The sequence below is a fragment of the Nipponia nippon genome, unplaced genomic scaffold, assembly GCF_047370975.1.
Source record: "Nipponia nippon isolate SJK-2023a ecotype South Korea unplaced genomic scaffold, ASM4737097v1 scaffold_9, whole genome shotgun sequence".
Lineage (NCBI taxonomy): Eukaryota > Metazoa > Chordata > Aves > Pelecaniformes > Threskiornithidae > Nipponia > Nipponia nippon.
Window position 1 is genome coordinate 7,159,626 of NW_028262413.1, and position 18,371 is coordinate 7,177,996.

Genomic DNA, 18,371 nt, shown 5'->3' on the forward strand with positions numbered 1-18,371 from the left:
GTATTTAGGCACTCACGGAGTACGCGATCTCATGGGTAACACTTACTTCTACTGCAGACTGCGACCAAGCGACAGAGAGACTAGTCTGGTGTTAAAGTGTACACTCGGTCATATTGGCACAACTGGGCAGTAAATACAGTTTTTCACATTTTTATACCAGTGATCTAACAGTAAATTCACACGAAGATGGAAGTATTTAATGAGGACACACACATATAAAACTTTAAAATATTTTTTTCTGTAAGATGCACAGTACAACTGGAAACTGGGGGGGGGGGGGGGAGATGGACGACGTAACGATCTACGGCGCGCGCGCGCATGCACACTACAGTTAGGTGTCAGTGCGTTAAGACAGGCGACAGAATGCCTTGCCCCTCGTAAGTGACTCTGTCTATAAAGCCCTCTTTCTGCAACGACCCTGACGTCATTGTGGGCGCTTTGCAGATACAAGGAACCACCTACTCAAAACAGCCTGCTGTTTTCTTCTTTTTTTTTTTTTTTTAATTAAGTTTAAAGCTTATATTCTTGACAAGCTGGGAACTGATCTAGGTTAGGTTGCTCTTCTAATGAAAAAAGAACATTAATACCGAAAAACGAAATGCAGAGTTTATAGCTCATTAGCTATGAACTTACAGAGTGTTTCATCCACTGTCACATAAAGCAGTCATTAAGAAATTATGGTTTCCATCCTGTCTCTGTTTCCACAACACTGAACAATTGATAGCATCTGTAGCTTCACTAAAATGCTCTTTGCATTCTCTCCACAAATGGCATATATAATGGTTTACGTAAACCAAACTTCAATTTGTCTCTATTCTTTCTGAAATTCATTAAACGCTACAAGAAAGAACGATCACTGCCATTACGGACAACGGGTATAGCTCAAAGTAGAATATGCAAACCACTTAGGCTTTCCGTTACATTTAGTGACACCGTAACCATCAGCTTTTCACACCATTAGAAATGAGGCCAGGCTCCTATTTCTCCCTATCATTTATTGGAAAGTCTTGTCTTTAAATCACAATGGTAAAAAAAAAAAAAGGTTTTAAGTACTATTTATCCTGACTGCTGCAATAAGCAGGGGTAAGTTGACAAGTACATTAAAGAATTTCTACTTAATTATATGTCATAAAGTGAATTAATGCAAGTTTGTTGCAGAAATACAAGATCAGAGAATGGAAAAAATGGAAAAAATAAAGAGCTGAAGAATCACGAGAAAAAACTTCTGATCGGCAGTAAGGCTCGTGATGAGGCATCTTAAAACGCTAGGATCAGAGAAGGTTTAGAAAGGAAAGAGGGAAGACAAGATGTTTCAGAGCAGCTTTTAGAAATCACCTGCAGCTGCAAATGTGCCTAAATCTATCAGGCAACAATGAAGAAAATGAAGAAAAAATGAACTTTCAGCTGTATTTAGCTTAGAATTGTTTGGTTTATGTTTTCTGCAAAGAACAAAACTAACAAAAAAGTAGATCGTGCCTTTTTTAAAGTGCATTTTGATACAAATTTTAATATAAAGGACTTGAGTCAGCCTCAGTAACTCTTCAGCTTTGAGGCCTGGAAGAAATTCTGCTCTCAGATACACAGAGGGCAAGATTACACCACAGGGTTTGGAAACGCGTGTGGAGAATCCGGCTGGCGTTCGCAGCACGCTGCCCGTGCCAAAGGCGTAACGCTGCGCCTTGTGCAGGAAGGCAACAACTGGCTCCAACTGTAGGTCGACCTCACTAGAGAACATGGCGGCGTTGGGACGAGCGGGCTCTGGAGGGAGCAAGAACAGGCAACCTAACCCTCCGCAACAGCCCAGCGTCACTCGGAGTCCCTTCGCTCTTCCTCCCTGTGTTTGGGCTGCAAAGCCCAAAACAGTTTGTCCAAACTATTGCCAAATCTCGCCCGCGTGTGCGTAGGGAAGAGGGGCGGTTCCGGCGACGGATCCCACCGCGGACAGTGCCCGGAATGCTGCCGCCCCCCGCCGCGCCCCCTCCCGCCCCGCTGCCCGCCCCTGCCCGCCTCAGCCGCCGGCGGGGCGCTCCCTCAGGCGTAACGGTCGCCGCTCGAGACCGCCCTCCGGCCGCCGCCGGCAATGATTGGGCGCTGCGTCCTCTCGCTCCTCCAATCCCAGTGGCGAAGGCGGATCCCGACCTCACCTGTCCCGCCTACCCGGGCGCGCCGGGGCCAATCAGCGCCTACAGCCAGGCTCCACCTTTCCGGCCGTCTCCATGGCAGCGAGGGGGGCGGGTAAGGTTAAGGCGTCGTGGAGATGATGGTGGGTGGTTGCTTCCCTTTTCGAAGCCGGCGAGGCTGAAGGTAAACGAGGTCCGCGTATTTGTGTATTTTTCTTTCCTGCCTTCTCCTCCCTCCGTCCTACAGAATGGTACATTCCGAAGGGCTCGTAGATCCTCCCCCCCCCCCCCCCGTTATCAATGGTAGGGCTAAGGGCGGCTCCTGCGTGCCCCTTCGCGCGCGCCGCCGCCGGCCGTGTGCGCTCCTCCTGCGGCCGCTCCCTTCCCGCCCTTTCCCGGGCTGCCGGCCTGAGGGGGCGCGCCCGTCCCTCCGCCGCCCTTCGGCCCGCCGGGCCTCCCGCGGGCCTCTGGCGAGAGAGAGGAGGGGCTGCCGGCGGCGGCTTGCCTTTGGTGGCCCAGTCCGGCTTGCCTCACGCCTTGGCAGCCGCCCAGGGAAGCCGCGTGCGAAGCGGTTGCCCCGTGGTGCTGCGGGCGGAGGGTGCTCGCCGTGGCTGCTTGTTTGTTGCTGCTGTTTGTGAGCTAGGCTCCCCTAAAGAAAAGAGGTGCGTGCCTTTGCCCTCCCCGTGCCTCAGTTTCTCCCGTCGCCGGTAAAGGCGTTGCCTGACAGCAGAGGTCTCGCCTGCTCTCGCCAACAGCATCGAGTTCCCCGGCGGGGGGAAGAGCGCAGCAGGGACGTGCTCCTTATTAAACAAAGGGGAAGCATTAGCACTAGGCCGGTTGCACAGAAGTATTTTTCAGAGTGTGGTGATACATGCATCCCTAGAAAATGGCCTCTGCTGAAGTTAGAGTGCACACGTAAATAACTTGCTTCAAAGTTGCGTGTGAATCTCTTGACAGAGAGGAGGCCTTTCCTAATATTCTCGTGTCTTGATGAGATCTTTTAATTCTCCCACCCTTCCACATTGTCACCGTGATAGATTCTTTTATTTGCTTTAGTTTTACTTACATGACAACAATGCAGTCACCTCTGAGGTGAAAACGCATTCAGCCTTCTGAAAAGTGCTGTAGGGTCTTGATTTGCATGCAGTGGGCGCTTGATCTCCATATCTGAAAAAAACCCAGTAAGATGTAAACAATTTAAGCTGTGTATTCCATCATGTACTGTGTTACAGTACTGAAGAGCTGGGCTCAAGAAGTTTTGACTTAATTTTTCAAGCACTCGAAAATGAAACTGGTTTAGTAGCTTGTTTAGTTTAATCATGCCTGTACTCAAACATAGATTCCTATGAACAGGGCACTGTATCTGTGAGAGGTAGTTATAAATGATATTTACAAGTATAACTGTGTTCAGAGTAATGTGACAAAAGCCAGAGATCACTAAACATTAATACACAAATTACGCAAGCACATAGTTTGCATGTGCGGTTTTAAGCATCTGAAACTTGAGAAAACTTAATGCTAAATCTGAAACTTGAAAGCCAAATTTTAGTTCTTTCATAAATTATTAGCGTACAGTAAAGATTTTCCTAAAATATATTGTGAACATTCGTAGTGCGCATGTATTCAAAGCATAATGTAACAGTGTCTTGTGGTGAATATTAAAATTCATAAGCAGGTTTTGTGTAGATAGCTGATATATAAATGTCATGCGTGCAACTTTTTAACACAGAATTGTTCAATACAGAAAAGTATGTTCGTGTATGTCTGTGGAAGATTTTCATTTCACTTGCTTTTCTTTTAATAGAGTGACAAAACACAGTGGGGCAAACAGCTGAAAATGTCATCCTATTTGGCTCAGGAGGTTCACCTTGCTAGAAGACATGAAGAGATGTAAGTAATTGTTTCAGCAGCGTGGCCTGCCTCACAGCGGTTTGTGTTGTGGTCTTGAGAGTCCTCCCTCGCTGCACATGACCGTCCTGTGAACAGGGAATCTGAGCTCTATACAGAGCACAGTGGTATTTCAGCAAGGGGTTGGTGTTCCAGGAGGTGGCACTGTTCCTTCATGAACTATTGGAATTAGCATCCCTGATGGCCGTTAAGGGTATTTAGGTTGATGAGGTTTTTTACTTCCAATGGTGGTACTGTTTTAAGATCTCCATTGTTAACCTCCTGTCACCGTTAAATTCCTATTTCGGGAAGGTAATTGGATTCTCTCGCTCGACGCCTCAATTATAGAATTGCTTCTTTGTTGCCCTGTAAACTCAGCTTGTGAAGCAAATACAGTAATGATTCAGAAAAATCTGCTTTTCTTGTAACAACTAGTACTTGCCAATGAGCAAGAGTAGTACTGATCGAGTCACCCCAACCCACCCTGTCTTTCCTGTTCTGGGAGATTCAGTGCTTTTAAGCACCTTAGCATATGAGGACTGCTGGTTGCAACATTCTAGCTTCATACAAGCACAGCAGGTGGTGTCTGCCTGTACCTTTTCCCTCCCCCAGCACACCCACCCTACAGCCGGCTTAATTAGCCCCATAGTTTTGAGAAAACTGGGTAAGGTAAAAAGGTTATTTTCTAGCTCCTGAGCAAAATGTTCTACCCACTTAGCAAAATGTTTTCCTTTGTAGACTGTCTCAGAGATCAGAGCTGCTACAGCAGATGGAGACTTATCTAGGAGACAAAAAGACTAAAAAGACATGGCAAACTCAAGCAGCTGATGCAGCTCATAAAAGGAATGCAGCACTTTTAAATGTAAGTTTCTGCAACTACCAGGAACCGCATTGAAATGTCATGGTTATGTAGCTTAGAGAATTAAAAGAAAAGTGTTTGCTCTATAGTTATCATTTGGAATCTCCTATATACAGTTCCCTCTTCTGGAACTTGACCAAAAGTATTAAATGACAAGTCTTTATTATCTGATGGCATCACTACCTATTTCCCATGCCCTTCTTATATGAGCCTCGTGGTGGCAGCTGCTACTGTTTTTTTTTTTTTTAAGTACGTGTAGAGATGCAACACGTGCCATTACATGTCTGCCTAAGAGAACTTAGTCTGACAAGACTCACAGCGCCTTGACACTTTGATTCAAGATACAGGGGCATGTTTGGAAATAGGGGCTGACCAGCCTGCAATGCTTTTAGTCCAGGGTAAGAACTATTCTCCCACTATGGTTGTGTGAAGTTGTGGAAGAAGTTCTCGGTTTAATGTTTTTCTTTAAAGAGGTGTAGAATGACTTCAAGAATCTTACTTGCAAGTCTGTAAAAGCAGTGTTTGGTATTTCTAGCTCTTCCTAGTGGTGATACTATTAATAATGTTAATAGCTGTTCTACATACCTGTTGTCATATTTAGGTAAGATTTGTGTTTCCTAGGTAAATTCAGCAGACGTTTGAGAATGGGCAATTAAAAAGATCTAGGTTTGATGTCAGGGACTGGAATGCTAAAACCTCTTCTGGAACCCCGAGCTTAGGAGTTTGAAGAGATTGCACTTGACCACTGACATGAGCATGCATTTGAAAAATGTTTGTCTGTTGTTCGGGAAACAGCAGAAAATGATACCTCTTGTGCATTTTCTTTAAACTCTTACTTATTAAGGGTCCATGTTGCATGTATTGTGTTTACTGAAACAACAAGTTTTACTCTGGAAGATTACAAGACTAATTTGTCACCAAAAATTTTTTGTTTTTTCATGCAGACCCTGGTCAAGATTTAAAATGTTCACATTTCGAGTGGGTATAATTCTATTGCAGGCCCTCTTTGTATTTAAATGGAAGCTATATTTAGGGAGTGGCAGACAAGGCAGAACAGTTAATCAGGGCTGCCTTCTTAACTATTCTGTGACAAGGAAGATTTTTCAACTTGGACTCTGGTAAACTGGTGCATTCTGGGCTGGGGCAATCAAACGCTTCTGTAGTGGGTACAGACAAGTGTAGGTGCTTCAGAGGGAGGTTGGGGAGAGGTGGATGGTTTGTTTATTTTTTCCATAATTCATGCTCCATTGATTTAGTAATTTCAGCCGTTATGACTCCCATTTTCCATATGCATTTTAGAATAGATTTTATTTCATAAATACAGTTTTTTATACATTATTTGTGTTTTAAATGCATTCTCAGTTAACAAATACAGGCGAACATAATAAAGGCAGGGTATATTTCTGCATGCCGAAAGCTTGTTGTATTGGAAATGTTAACAATAGCTCAGACATATACAGAGTGTAAATATTTTTGCAGTTAAACAGATATTTGCCATCTTCTGTCACATCCTCAAAATTGTTCCTTTCAAGTGTCAAAAATGTTGGTGTTTGTACGGGAAAAAAAGCAAAAACATATGTATCAAAACAAATTCTGTTGCAGGATAAAGTAGCATAAATCAGTTTAAATCTATTAATTTTATACTAGTTTTAACAGGCATGCACTCCTGCAGATGCTTTCTGGTAACAGAAGAAAACAGGAAAAAAAAAATCTATGCAGAATAATATATGAGAAGCTTGAAAACAAGACTGATTAATGTGCCAGCTTCAGAATATTGTTCCTGATACCAGGCACTGTACATTTCACAGTTACCATGTGGAGAGTTGTTGATTTGGCCTACTCAAAAATACATGGACATGATGAAGTGTTATTTTTTTATTTGCATTTCTGTTTTTCTGCATGTAAGCAAAATCAGTTGTTTTCAGTATGTGATCATAGCAAAAGACATTTTTCTTTCTCTGTGCTAGTTGATATTTATGCACAGAAAAGCATTCAAAATTAATTTATTTACTAATCAGTAGGAAGCAAGGAACTAAACATTTTTTTTAAATTGAAATTTTAACAATTTAAGCACTTGTTCAGCATTTTAACATAATTATCATAGTATTTTCCTTGATGTCTTTAGAGGGAGACTGCAGACTAGGGAAATCTGTATCATTTGGTACTTACATAATGTTGTCGTAATAGAAGCAGAAATTAGACTAGTATTTATAATCTAATTGATGACATTTGTTTGTCAGTAACATTTCTTGTGTTTAGAAATATGTATTACTGTGCAACAGCTTATAACATGAAATAGAAAATGAGGAATATGCTGTAGTGTTGGGAAGGTAATTTAGATGAAATTTGCTTTCCTTCACAGGCATGTAATTCTGGAATTACTTCAGTGGGATTCTGCCAGACTGGTATCAATATAAGTGACAGCTGAATTTGGTCCCCTAAAAGTGATGCATGTGTCATGCATTCCATTTTACCTCTGGGGAAGGGTCTTGAATTGTTTTTGTTCCAGTACTTGTGGGTTTAGGGGAAGCATTGTAAGATGTTCTCTTTTTTCAGCACTCCGACATATTAGATTTGCTCTTTTTTTCCAAAAAAGTTTACACTGCCGACATATTTATTTTTGTATTGATGACGGGGATTTCTTTTTCCTACAAAGCTTACTAGTTGTATAGACACACAAGAAGTGCCGCCTAATCTTTCAGTAGTTCCAGTTATTTTCTAAAGCATGCTACACCTTCCAGCAAAAATGTCTTTCACTGTCTGTCATTAAATCAGTATTCTGAATGACAATAGACTGCACAACATACAAACTAGAATGAGCAACGAAAAGACACATCTAATATCTAGGCTATGCCAAAGTGACCTTCTCTACTAAACATATATGCACAATTGCTGTCTTCTTTCTTGCCTGAAAGACACTCATTTCCTATCACTGTAAACATTCCAATGACTTAGCTGAGTATATAAGGAAATAATGATCTTGACTGATGTTCCTCCTTCCTGTGAAAATTCCTGCAGGAATTAGGAAGAAGGAATCGGAAAGGAGGAAAATCCTATGGAAGAATACGAAGTGAACATTACTGATTGATCCTTCTTTTCAGTATGGCAATAACTTCTCCAGACTTGGTCTGAGCCGTACTGATACGAGCTTCATTTGGTGCGATTTGTGGTGCATTTGTTCTAAGTACAAGCAGCAGAGAAATTCCTTTCTTAGGTTAGTTAAGTCTGTGTTGTCCTCTGTTATTTTGACATTGTGACTTCAAATGGCTTCCATCTTTGCCCATATTCCCCCCTTATATCTTTATCCCGTTAGTCTTTTCTCACCTGAAAAGGGGCAGCCACTTGCTGCTTCCAAGGATTTGGATAAATCTGAGACTTAGTTTGCTCTTTCTCGGACATCCTTTAGCTTCCTACAAGGGTATGCACTTTGCTGTAGAAAAGGGAGAACAGTTTTGCTTGGAATTGGTTTGTATGTATGTACAAGAGAATGCAGTCATGCTGTAAAAGGAATTAATAAGATGAACACTGTAAATTGAATGAACTGAGTGTATCTGTATCACTGAGTTGAACTTCAGCTAACAGTAAGGCTGTTTTTTGCTTTTATTAATCATACTCTGCTGAATTTGAGTCATATTTTCCAAACTAAACTTGAGTCGAGCACTGTTTACTTATTGATGTATTCAGATTGGCTATTATTCAATACGAGTAATCATGTTTGGTCTCTCTTGTGGCTATGCTCCTCCAGAATCTCACTCTTCTTTTCAGCGGCAGTGGTGGTGAATATTTGGGAAGTCCCTTTGGGGAATTTCCTCTCTCATTTAGTTTTTCTGTTGTACTCTTCACACCCGCTCTCTGCTCCCAACTCTGCCATCTGCTATACTTTCTTTCCCCCTCCACTCTGTTCAGCTTTGGCTTCTTCACACCCCACTCCCACGTCCCTTTCTGTCTCTCTTCATCTGCCCACCACTCAATCTCTTCAATGTTTGGGTATGGAACCAAGCCCACAAGAATGGGTCAGAACTTTAAAGGGGGAGGGCAGTTAGTTTGGGGGGATGTTTTGATTTGTTTGTTGCTGTTGTTTTTTGGTGGTTTCTTTTTTTAAAAATTTATTTAGGCCTTTGTGAATCCAGCACACATCCACTGGACAAGCAGAAACCCAAATACTGATTTTTTTTGTAAGCAAGCTATGTGAGGTGCATTGTCATCCAAGTTTGTCTGGTGAACAGCTTGCTGCAGCTCTACATTTTTGTGCACATGTTATGCATGCATATTAGCAAGTCATCTTTGTCTTGAGGAGTAAAGATCTTGCACATAATTTGCCTAGTTACTTTACAGTTACAGTAGCTAGAATACATACTTCAGTCTTCATACAGCACAGAGAAAACCATTCTGTTCCCCTCTATTTTCTTAAGTTTTATGGAACAGAATTTAACCGTAATTTACCCTAGCGTCCAGGAAGAATAATGGTGTTTTACAGCAACAGTCTTATGTGGTAATGAGATTTATTCTTGTCTCAAAAAGGTACAGCAAATGTGTTTAGAAACTGTGGGATGTTAGTCTTATTAGTACAAGCTGGATTTCAGAATGACCAAACAGAAAGGTTTGAACTTCAGTGTTATTCTTTGAATGCTGTTTAGCTGTAACAAGTTCGTTTAATTAAATGTCTTTATGTGAGTGTGCATTTTCCTTTTAATATTCCCAGTGTTTGTTTTTAAAATGTACTTTGCCTGTGTTTTAGGATATAGAAGCAGCAGAAAAAAAGCTGCAAGAAAGAGTGTATTTACTTCCACATCCCGATACTGTTAAGTTAGAAGTAAGTCCTAGAACTCTGTCTTTTCATTTGCTGTTTACCAAATATTTTGCTTTTTTCCCCCCTGAAGCGTGTTCTTAAAGTGAAAATAATTGATTTTAAAATCCAGTGACTGGTATAGCCAAAGGCCTGTGTACTGTGTAGCAAGCTGAACCTAAATTCTGGGGCAAGGTCCCTAGATTCTGGGGCATTCTGGTGGAAATATTTAGCAGCTTTCAGATCTATACAAGCTTCTATTTAAAATGAAGTCAAATATAAAAATGAATATTGTGAATATCAGAAGATTATTGTGTTTATTATGTCAGAGCTATTTAGTTTGTTTTATATGGTCAGCCCATTTTCAGCTCACATTTCAGGGTCAACAGTTTATCAGCACAAACAGAGAAATTTTCACTTCTCAGTTATTTTATGGTTGTATGGGAGCTTATGAAAAGTACTGCTACAGCAGGAGCACTCGATTTTTACTTCTCAAGCTGTAGTCCCTAAAACATTATTTAAAGATAAAGATTTTGAACAGCAAGTTATCTGAAAACTAAATATTATCCCGATACAACGTAACAAGTTTATTCCTTAGTCTCAAGACTGTTTTATCAGTATTACGCAGTGATGAATGGACGACGAGAACAGAAACAGCCCTGGGAACAGGAATTGGAGCACAGCTCTTCCTGATGCAAACTAAACATCTTAACCACAAGGCCACTGAGTCAGATTCCCGCTTGTGGTTCTTGCACCAGTGATTTGTGGGTTCTTTGTTGTATGGTGGCTTAGTTTCCACAGACACAGTAGCCTGCAGTGTCCCGCACTAGTTTGTGTGCTAGGGCACTGTCAAAGAGGGGAAAGGTATAGATTTTAGCTCTGTCAGCCTGTGAAGAGAAGTGTATTGTACATAAGTTTCACACCTGCTGGGCCAGTGTTGTAATGCTTAGGCTATTACTTAAATGAGAGGCATCACTTCTTGTTCTGGTTACTGTTAAAAGTTTTTGTCTGTCATTGCCTTTTGTAAATAGCCTGCTCCTGTCGCTGTGACAGGATGCACACGGAGTATGCCCATTCAGTGTCTGGTTGGTTGGTTTGTTTGTTTTTGTTAGGGATTTTAGGCAAAAGGATACATTTTTACCTGGATACCTGTACATCTTGAATGATGCTAAGATGCCAAACTGCTAATATTGAACCTATTTTGACTCTGTTCAGCAGTAGTTTTGGACTCCTAGAGGACTTTCAAGGCACCTCTAGAGTTGTTTGGATGAGTTTTGGACTGTTGCTCCCTCTGTCCTGTGTTAGGTGTTAAGCTGCTTGTGGGATGTAGACCAAAGTCTGCACAAATTGGAGAATGCAGAGCAATTGCTTATGGCTGCAGAGATGTCTACGCCCTGCAGCAGCGGTTGAATTTTAGAGAGAACAGAGTTACTATTTGAAGGAGAAGATCCTATCTCAGCCTTTTTTATACTTCTGAAGAAGAGAGCTATAAATAGTGGGAAAAGAAAACTTTCTTTCATGGTACAAAATTCTTGTGCGTGCTTTGTTCCAAAACACTTCTGAGCATATTTCACTCAGCCATATATGTGTCTGTATTAATATACTTTGAAAGTTATGGCTATAATGGATCCCCAGCTTGCTAAGTCGGAGTAGTTTTGTGTGACAGCACATATGCTTGTCAAAAAAGATTCTTTGAGTAAATCTGTTGAAGAAAATATTTTTGTAAATCTGCAAGAGCCATAGTTATATCTGAGTTACATGTAAGGATCAAAATGATTAGCCAGGAATCTAATACTCTGCAGGGAGATGTTCAGTTTTGTGATACGCTTGTTCTACGTTATATACTTAAACAAGTAAAGAAAAAAGGCTCAGTACATATGTACCATAAATGTTTTCTACTACAAAATTACTTTTTTCTGAATAGACATCAGTGTCTAAAAATACTTACACTTACATTGGTGGATGGATTAAAGTGTTGGTTTAATACAGCTCTGTGATCACAGTACTTTGTGTAAAAAAAAATTATACATGGCGCTTAAAATTTTCTTCAAAATCCTACAAACAACAAAGTGATCCTTAGGATACCAACACAAAACCAATGAATGGTATGTCCATTCCACAGATAAAACAGAAGCTAATTATATTACCCAGTAGCACAGGGTAATGCAGACAAAGGGTTAGATAACCCATAGTGGTTTTCCTAGACCACAGGATAAGTATACAGCTTTTTTTTTTTTTTTTTTCATTTGTGATCCAAATACTGGAGCCGATTACTTCATCAGTGATTTATCATGTCTAAAATTTTACTCAAATATTTTGAACGACACAACTGCAAACTTTTCTAGGATAACCAATTTACATTTCATTTACAACATTAAACAATTTTTTTCCACTTCAAATTTAAATTCTGCTATCATATGTACTTAAATATAAAAGCTGCTTTTGGAAAAGTTTATTATCACAGAAAATATTTTGCTAAAGGTACTGTGAGGGTCTAAACTAGTCTGTTGCTTACCGCAAGAGGGCACATTCAGTCACTTCACAGTTCATGCTGCAGGATGAAATCTTTCCAGGCTGGTATTTTGTATCGTACAAGAGATTTGAAATTTCATGTGTAAGTACGTTGTTCTTTTCTGAATTGTTTAACTCATAAGGCAAGATTTAATAATGCATTGCATATCTATATTGTTTTTAAACAGGCTGACACAGATTTTGAAATTAAGTTTATTTTTTCTTATATCTTTCTCAGACTCTCTATTGGGCATCAATAAAAGAATCTCTTCCCAAGTGGGAACAGTTTCTTTTAGGAAGAGCAGAAGTTCCTATTGGTTTTAAGAAAATGAAAACTGCAAAACAGAACATAAGCTACCCAGAAGAAGATTCACAAAAATAAACACTCTAGTTTCATTTTGGTTTGTAATTTATGACTTCAGCAGACAAGATCATCCAGATCAGGCAACAGAATATCATGCCATTAAATTGTAAAGTAAATCATTTAAATGAAAATTAAATATACTGGATAATTTGCTTCTATTGTCGCATTGTGTACAAATCTTTCCTTTTTTTCTGTATTAGAGAAGCAACCCTCAAAGGGGCTGTTAGGATTAAAAGTGAGAAACACTGGTGTATAGAAACCCACCAAGGCAATTGCTTTTTCAGTATGAGAAGAGTTTCAGGTTATTTTTAATCCCCTGCTTCTACATAAAAGTGCGATAAGTAAAGACAGATTCATGCATTATCTTTCTTCCCTGCAGTCATCTGTGCTGTATGTCTCTCTGTGGATGAGGGAGAAAGGAGGAATTTACCGTTAGCAGGAAAGGCAGGCTGTTTGCAGCAGGCAGAGTAGCTTTGGTTTAGCACCAGCAATCTGTGTAAAAACCTTCATGGGAGCAGTTGTAGAAGGAACACCTTGAATTTCCACATCTTGCTTTCCCTGATTTTTGTCATTGCCGCTTCCATTGCTTCTACACCTCACTCCAGTAACCACTGCGGCTTTCCCAGCCTCCTGCTCCTACTTTGTATTTCCTCTCTAATGGGCGGGTAAAGACAAGAAAAAGTAAACAAATCTCTAGGGCTTTTTGCTACTTCTAGGCTGCTCTTAATGCTATATTCTCTATGTTAACATAATCTACAAGTGAGAACTTCTGCTTAGGTATGAAAAGTTTGAAAGAAGCAAACTGAAAGGTAGCTGGCAGTGGCTGTCCAAGAACCAAGCATATATAGAGGTTGAGGAGATAATATTTTCATTTTCAGCCATTGAACAGCTCCTCAGCTTCCGCTACAGAGGTGCAGTATCAGTGCGTTTTGGTTGTACAGTGGGCTAACGGTATGAAATTTCACTGCTCTAGTGCAGTGCTTTTTAAAGTATCAGTTTGGTGGAAGATCCTTCCAGGTGTGTGACTTGGCCTGCAGAAATTTAATCCTTCCTAAGCAAAGGAAGCCTAGAAATAAAAAAATCTTTCTTTAAAATTAAAACCTGGACTTGAGTCAATATACTGTTAAAATTTAATCTCGTACACAACAACATACTTCCACCCCCGACTTGAAAGTAGGAGAAAAAAATTTTACCTCTGCCAGTGTCTGAGGATATGAAAATGGAATGATTACAAATTTTGTTAGGCTACTAGTGAACTGATCTATGCATCGCCATGCTACATAGAGATATAATTTTGTTTAATAGTAGGGATGTTCTAATGACTTTTATTGAAACTGAGGTACTTTTCAGCAACATTTCTCATAAATGTCCTGACTGCTTTGGATCTGTGCACTAAAAATCTTGTGTTCGTTTAGTTAGTTAAACATAGTTAAGTTATTCACTGATGAGCTGTTTGTGGGGAGTTTATGGTCTAGGCAGAACTAGAGAACGAACTTGTAGCTGAAAACCGTAGGAAGTCCGAGTAGTCTTTAAGGACCAACATCTGCAGACGCTGTTCTCCGTGAAATCAGGCACTCGGTTTTGCCTGAATTTAAATTAGCTGAAGAATCACTGACACAATAAAATCAGAACTTCAGCTGCGATATAAAATTGGTGTATGTTTTCAACGGGAATATTGAGTTCATTTAAAACTTTTTCTATTGAAGTGTCCATTAAACTGATAAGTTTTTACAGAAACTGCCATCTTAGAAATATCCTGTTGAGTGGGTGTTGGTGTTTGTAACAATAACGTTGTTTTCATAATATGTGATGGCAGATTAGCACGCTTCTCTGCAGTGTTGTTAACAGTTGTAATTAAGGAATAAACAGTAAAGGGTGTCAGTCCGATGACAATTTCATCTATAGTGTCACAATACAAAATGTCACAAAATATTAGAACTGTTATATAACTACAAAAATATCAAATTAGGCTTTCATCTTACAAGCAGAGAGCTTAAAAAAAACCCTGGCATAAAGACCATGGCAATTTTATACCTACTCAGTGTTCTGTCACAAAGACAACTTGGTAATATTTTCTTCTGTAAGATCACAATGTGGTTCTCAATCTGATTTAGCGGGAATGTGTATCGATCTTCGAATTGTAGAGCTCACATTTAAAAAGCAAATAATTGGAACCAGTTGAGCAGACAAGAAGGGAAAAGCTATTACACACGATGCCCAGAATGAAGGGATGGGTGAGCAGTTAGTTGCTAACAAAGACTAGGATTCATCCTGGTCTTTGCATCCAAAGGGAAATCACTTAAACTAAAATCTGGGCCCCTAAGTACTTTATACATGTGAATAATCCGGGTCTTTATCTCTTTGGACTCCGCCTAAACACTGGGGCACAATGCAGATGCTCACTATCTCCTTGGCCCTTTTGATTGCCTGTGGAAGGAAAGCGAAGCCTGTGGACTAGGAGGGCACGGCGCCGGATGGGCGCGGATTTTGTAGCGTGCTGGGAAAGGCACCTGCAAGCACTGTTAGGGTAGTTTTTGTGCTGCAGTTAACTGCTCAGATACTAAGTTTCTGATTATTTTGGTGGTGGTGGTGTAACTGGGCAAAGAGATTAAGATTAAAATGAAATTATCTTCTTTTCGAAGAAGGAAATGACTTTTTTTCCTGCAGCATAGCTTTAGGAGCGATAGGACAACAAGTGCATGGAAAACTATATAGGCACATGTCCAGAAAAGGATAAAACGAAGAGAAACATTTAACGGAGGAATGTGTGTAGGTGACCGCTGTCAGAAACAAGAGCCTTCACGTTGGCCTGTGGTCTGATATAAACAGATGCAATTGCATGTGAGTGTGCGAGAGCACGGCAGCAGGGGCAGGGCGGCATGCCGCAGGGCCGGTAAGGTACAGGAGCCAGCGGTTCCCGGTCTGGCTCAGACCTCGGGGCAAGCGGTGGCAGGGAACGCGATTCTATGGTATCTCCTCTTAAATTTGTTGAGTGCACAGTTTAATTTTCTGTGGCTGAGCTAGGTTGCCACTTGCCTTTCTATAGATACAAATTTGAGAAAGCAAATGTTAGTTAAACTTAAGCGTGTTTAGAAAAAAAAAAAATATCCCCCAAACTGATTGATAACGATATGGTTTAATATCAGCTTTACATGAGATCTTGAACGAGTGTTCTTCACCAAGTCAAGGCTGTTACTTTAAAAATATTGACTCTGTGTAGTTATCCTCCATCTTATGCCAAGCTTTTATATATATAAAAATATAAAATATATGATATATATTACATTTATATATATCTCTCTTATGTAATTTCCTACCCATCTTGGCTAAATGCTTTTTTTTCCCTCAGAACATAACCTGTTACTCTGCATTCTTGACTCGCTGCTCACCCTTTTGCGTTAAAATATATGTATACATAAATGGCAATGGTCCTAAGAGCCTGTTGCTTCTTGTGCTTTTCTGGTGGGTAGGAGAAAGCAATTGAGAGAAGAGCAGTAAGGAAAACCAAAGGTTTTGCCTGTTTGTAAGTTAATCTTTGAGTATCTTACAAGAAGAAATAATTAATCATCCTTTTTTGGGTTCATGCACAGATGAGTAACCACCGTACTAACCCAGGAGCACAGCCTGTTCACCCATCTTGTCACCTCCACCATCACATTCCCGAGCGTCTTACTTTCTCAGTTATTCTGGCTGTGGGGGCAGTAGCAGAAGGCATGTTAGTTTTCCCTAGGATAAGACATTTCTTACTCTGCAGAATCTTTCTCGAGCCTATTAATTTCATGTGAGAGTACGTATGAAAGAATAAGAGGGTTTAGACGCGTGATATTTGACACTTACTATGGTATCCTCTCGATTGTATTTATTCAGGATTGCGTTTCATAGAAGTTGGGAGCTAGATTTTAGGCTGAGCTTATAGTTCTTCATTCCTGTCTTTTTCATTCACATAGGTCGGGGACGTAGATGCTCAGTTTGAGCTTGTTGGTACTGAAAAATAGGAAAACCAAATTTGAAATGGAATATACTTTTAGAGGTTGCATCTGAAAGAAAACATTATTTACTCCATAATGGTAGTTTTCATAATATTTTAATAGTTGTGTTCAGATACAACTTGACCCTAAATATCACCCCAAATGCAAGCTGTTTTAACATATTTGTAATGCTAAGGTCTTCATTACTGTAATATTCTGTTTGCTCGAGGATTATAATCCATGCATATACTGCGTTACAGTTGAAATAAAGCTTTGATCCTGTAGTCACTGCCTCTTGGATTTCAGCGTTATGTTGCATGTACGAGTTGGATGTAAGCTGGCGCCTGCTGCAGCCAAGCGTGTGGACAGTGAGCATGCCAGGGATAAATACTTCGCTTAGGTACGGTGTTTATTTTCCTCAGTTTGATACCGCTCTGAAATATTAATCTGCTGAGCGAAGATTAGAATCTCGGAAGTTTATCGCTGAAAAATCCAAACGTAACGAATCCCAGATCGACTATTTGCACTCGTCCTAATGTTTCACAATAACCGTGTGCTAAATTACTTCAGATATGTGGTTACTACCAAGATATGGATAGAGATACTTAAACCCTTGCAAAGGAAACAGGTGGGGAAAAAAAAACGGTTCTCTAGTGCATCCTCCTGCTGTGTGAAGCTCTTTGTCTTTGCCGTAAATAGGGTGATTTAATTTGGGCATTTGCTACTCCTTTTAAACACAGCTGAAACAGCTCTTGAAAATGCCCTAAATTGTACCCGCTGTGTGTGGAGGCTTCCAGTTGTATCTTTTTCATTCGAGGGACTTTGCATACGTTGGTTTTGAACGCAAACAGATAGGAAGTATGCTCGCTTCTTCCTATAAGTTTTATCACTAGCGGTGATGAACTTAAAAATAAATGTGTGGTGCTCCTTCTCCTTACGCTCAGTCGTATCACCTACCAGAAAGCCCTAATAGGCAACAAAATAGTGTGAGACGGTATTTACATCACACTTTTGAAACAGATTCAAGCAGAGCCAGCTGCCGTAAGATTATCTTACAAATATATTGCAAATTAATAAAAGGAAAAATTTGCCGTCCTTTAAGCAAATTACAGTCTCCTTGGCTAATTACATAGCTTGAAGCCGCAGTAAATTAGTACCTGCCTCACAGCGGTGTCGGGAAACGTAATTTTGGTTTCCAGACTTGCATTTCTTTACCCATTTAGTTTGTAAGTGTTCCCAATAGCTTCATTCACGGTGCTCTAACTGTTGCTCCATAAAAGCTTCCGGAGGATAATTTGCTTAAGCGAACCACATGCCTGCAGCTTTGTTAAGCGCGATCTAACCTGGGCGCTTCCCGGCAGCTGGCCGCGGCTGCGGCCGCCTCCGCGCCGGGGCTTTGCGGAGCCTGCCCGAGGGGACGGGCTGCTCCCAGCCGGGGAAAGCCCAGCCCAAGCGGCTGTTTGAAAGGGAGGGGGAAAAAAAAAAAAAAAAAAAAAAGGCATTTCTGTGTCGTTTCGCAGTGTGACATGAGATCGCCGCGGCGGCGGGGAGGGTGCGAGGGGGAGGGCGGGCGGTGCGGGGCGCCGGGAGGGGAGGGCGGGTGCGGGTGCGGGCCGCCGCTCCCTGCGCCGCGCCGGCCTTCCCAGGGAGGCCCCGGGCGGCGGGTTTGCGTCCTGGGAAGCGTTCGTAGTAACGGTAACGGCGGAAAACGAATCCGTAAATCCATAGGGAAAAGGTTGGTGTATGTGAACGAAACTGTCGCATCCCCCCGTCAGCTGTGACCGGTGTTCAGACCGAGCTTAAACAACTGCAGCCGCTTTACGCGGTTTCTCGGACGCTTCTTTTTATTCAGTTTCCGGGTACGCTTGGCTTTTTC

General features: G+C 41.0%; 1 protein-coding gene across 3 annotated transcripts; it reads left to right on the forward strand.

The window, feature by feature from the left end:
* Nucleotides 1-2,216: 2,216 nt before the first annotated feature.
* Nucleotides 2,217-16,779, forward strand: CEP15 (centrosomal protein 15). Of its 3 annotated transcripts, none has more exons than XM_087743394.1 (5): nucleotides 2,217-2,304; nucleotides 3,925-4,010; nucleotides 4,746-4,869; nucleotides 9,605-9,679; nucleotides 12,402-16,779. In XM_087743394.1, exons 2-5 carry the CDS (start codon nucleotides 3,958-3,960, stop codon nucleotides 12,543-12,545), a joined length of 396 nt encoding a protein of 131 aa, XP_087599520.1. In that variant the 5' UTR covers nucleotides 2,217-2,304; nucleotides 3,925-3,957; the 3' UTR covers nucleotides 12,546-16,779. The 3 variants fall into 3 exon arrangements, with proteins under 3 accessions (XP_087599520.1, XP_087599521.1, XP_087599522.1); XM_087743395.1 differs by having other exon boundaries at nucleotides 2,244-2,313; XM_087743396.1 differs by lacking the exon at nucleotides 2,217-2,304 and adding an exon at nucleotides 2,479-2,782.
* The last annotated feature ends 1,592 nt before the right edge of the window (nucleotides 16,780-18,371 follow it).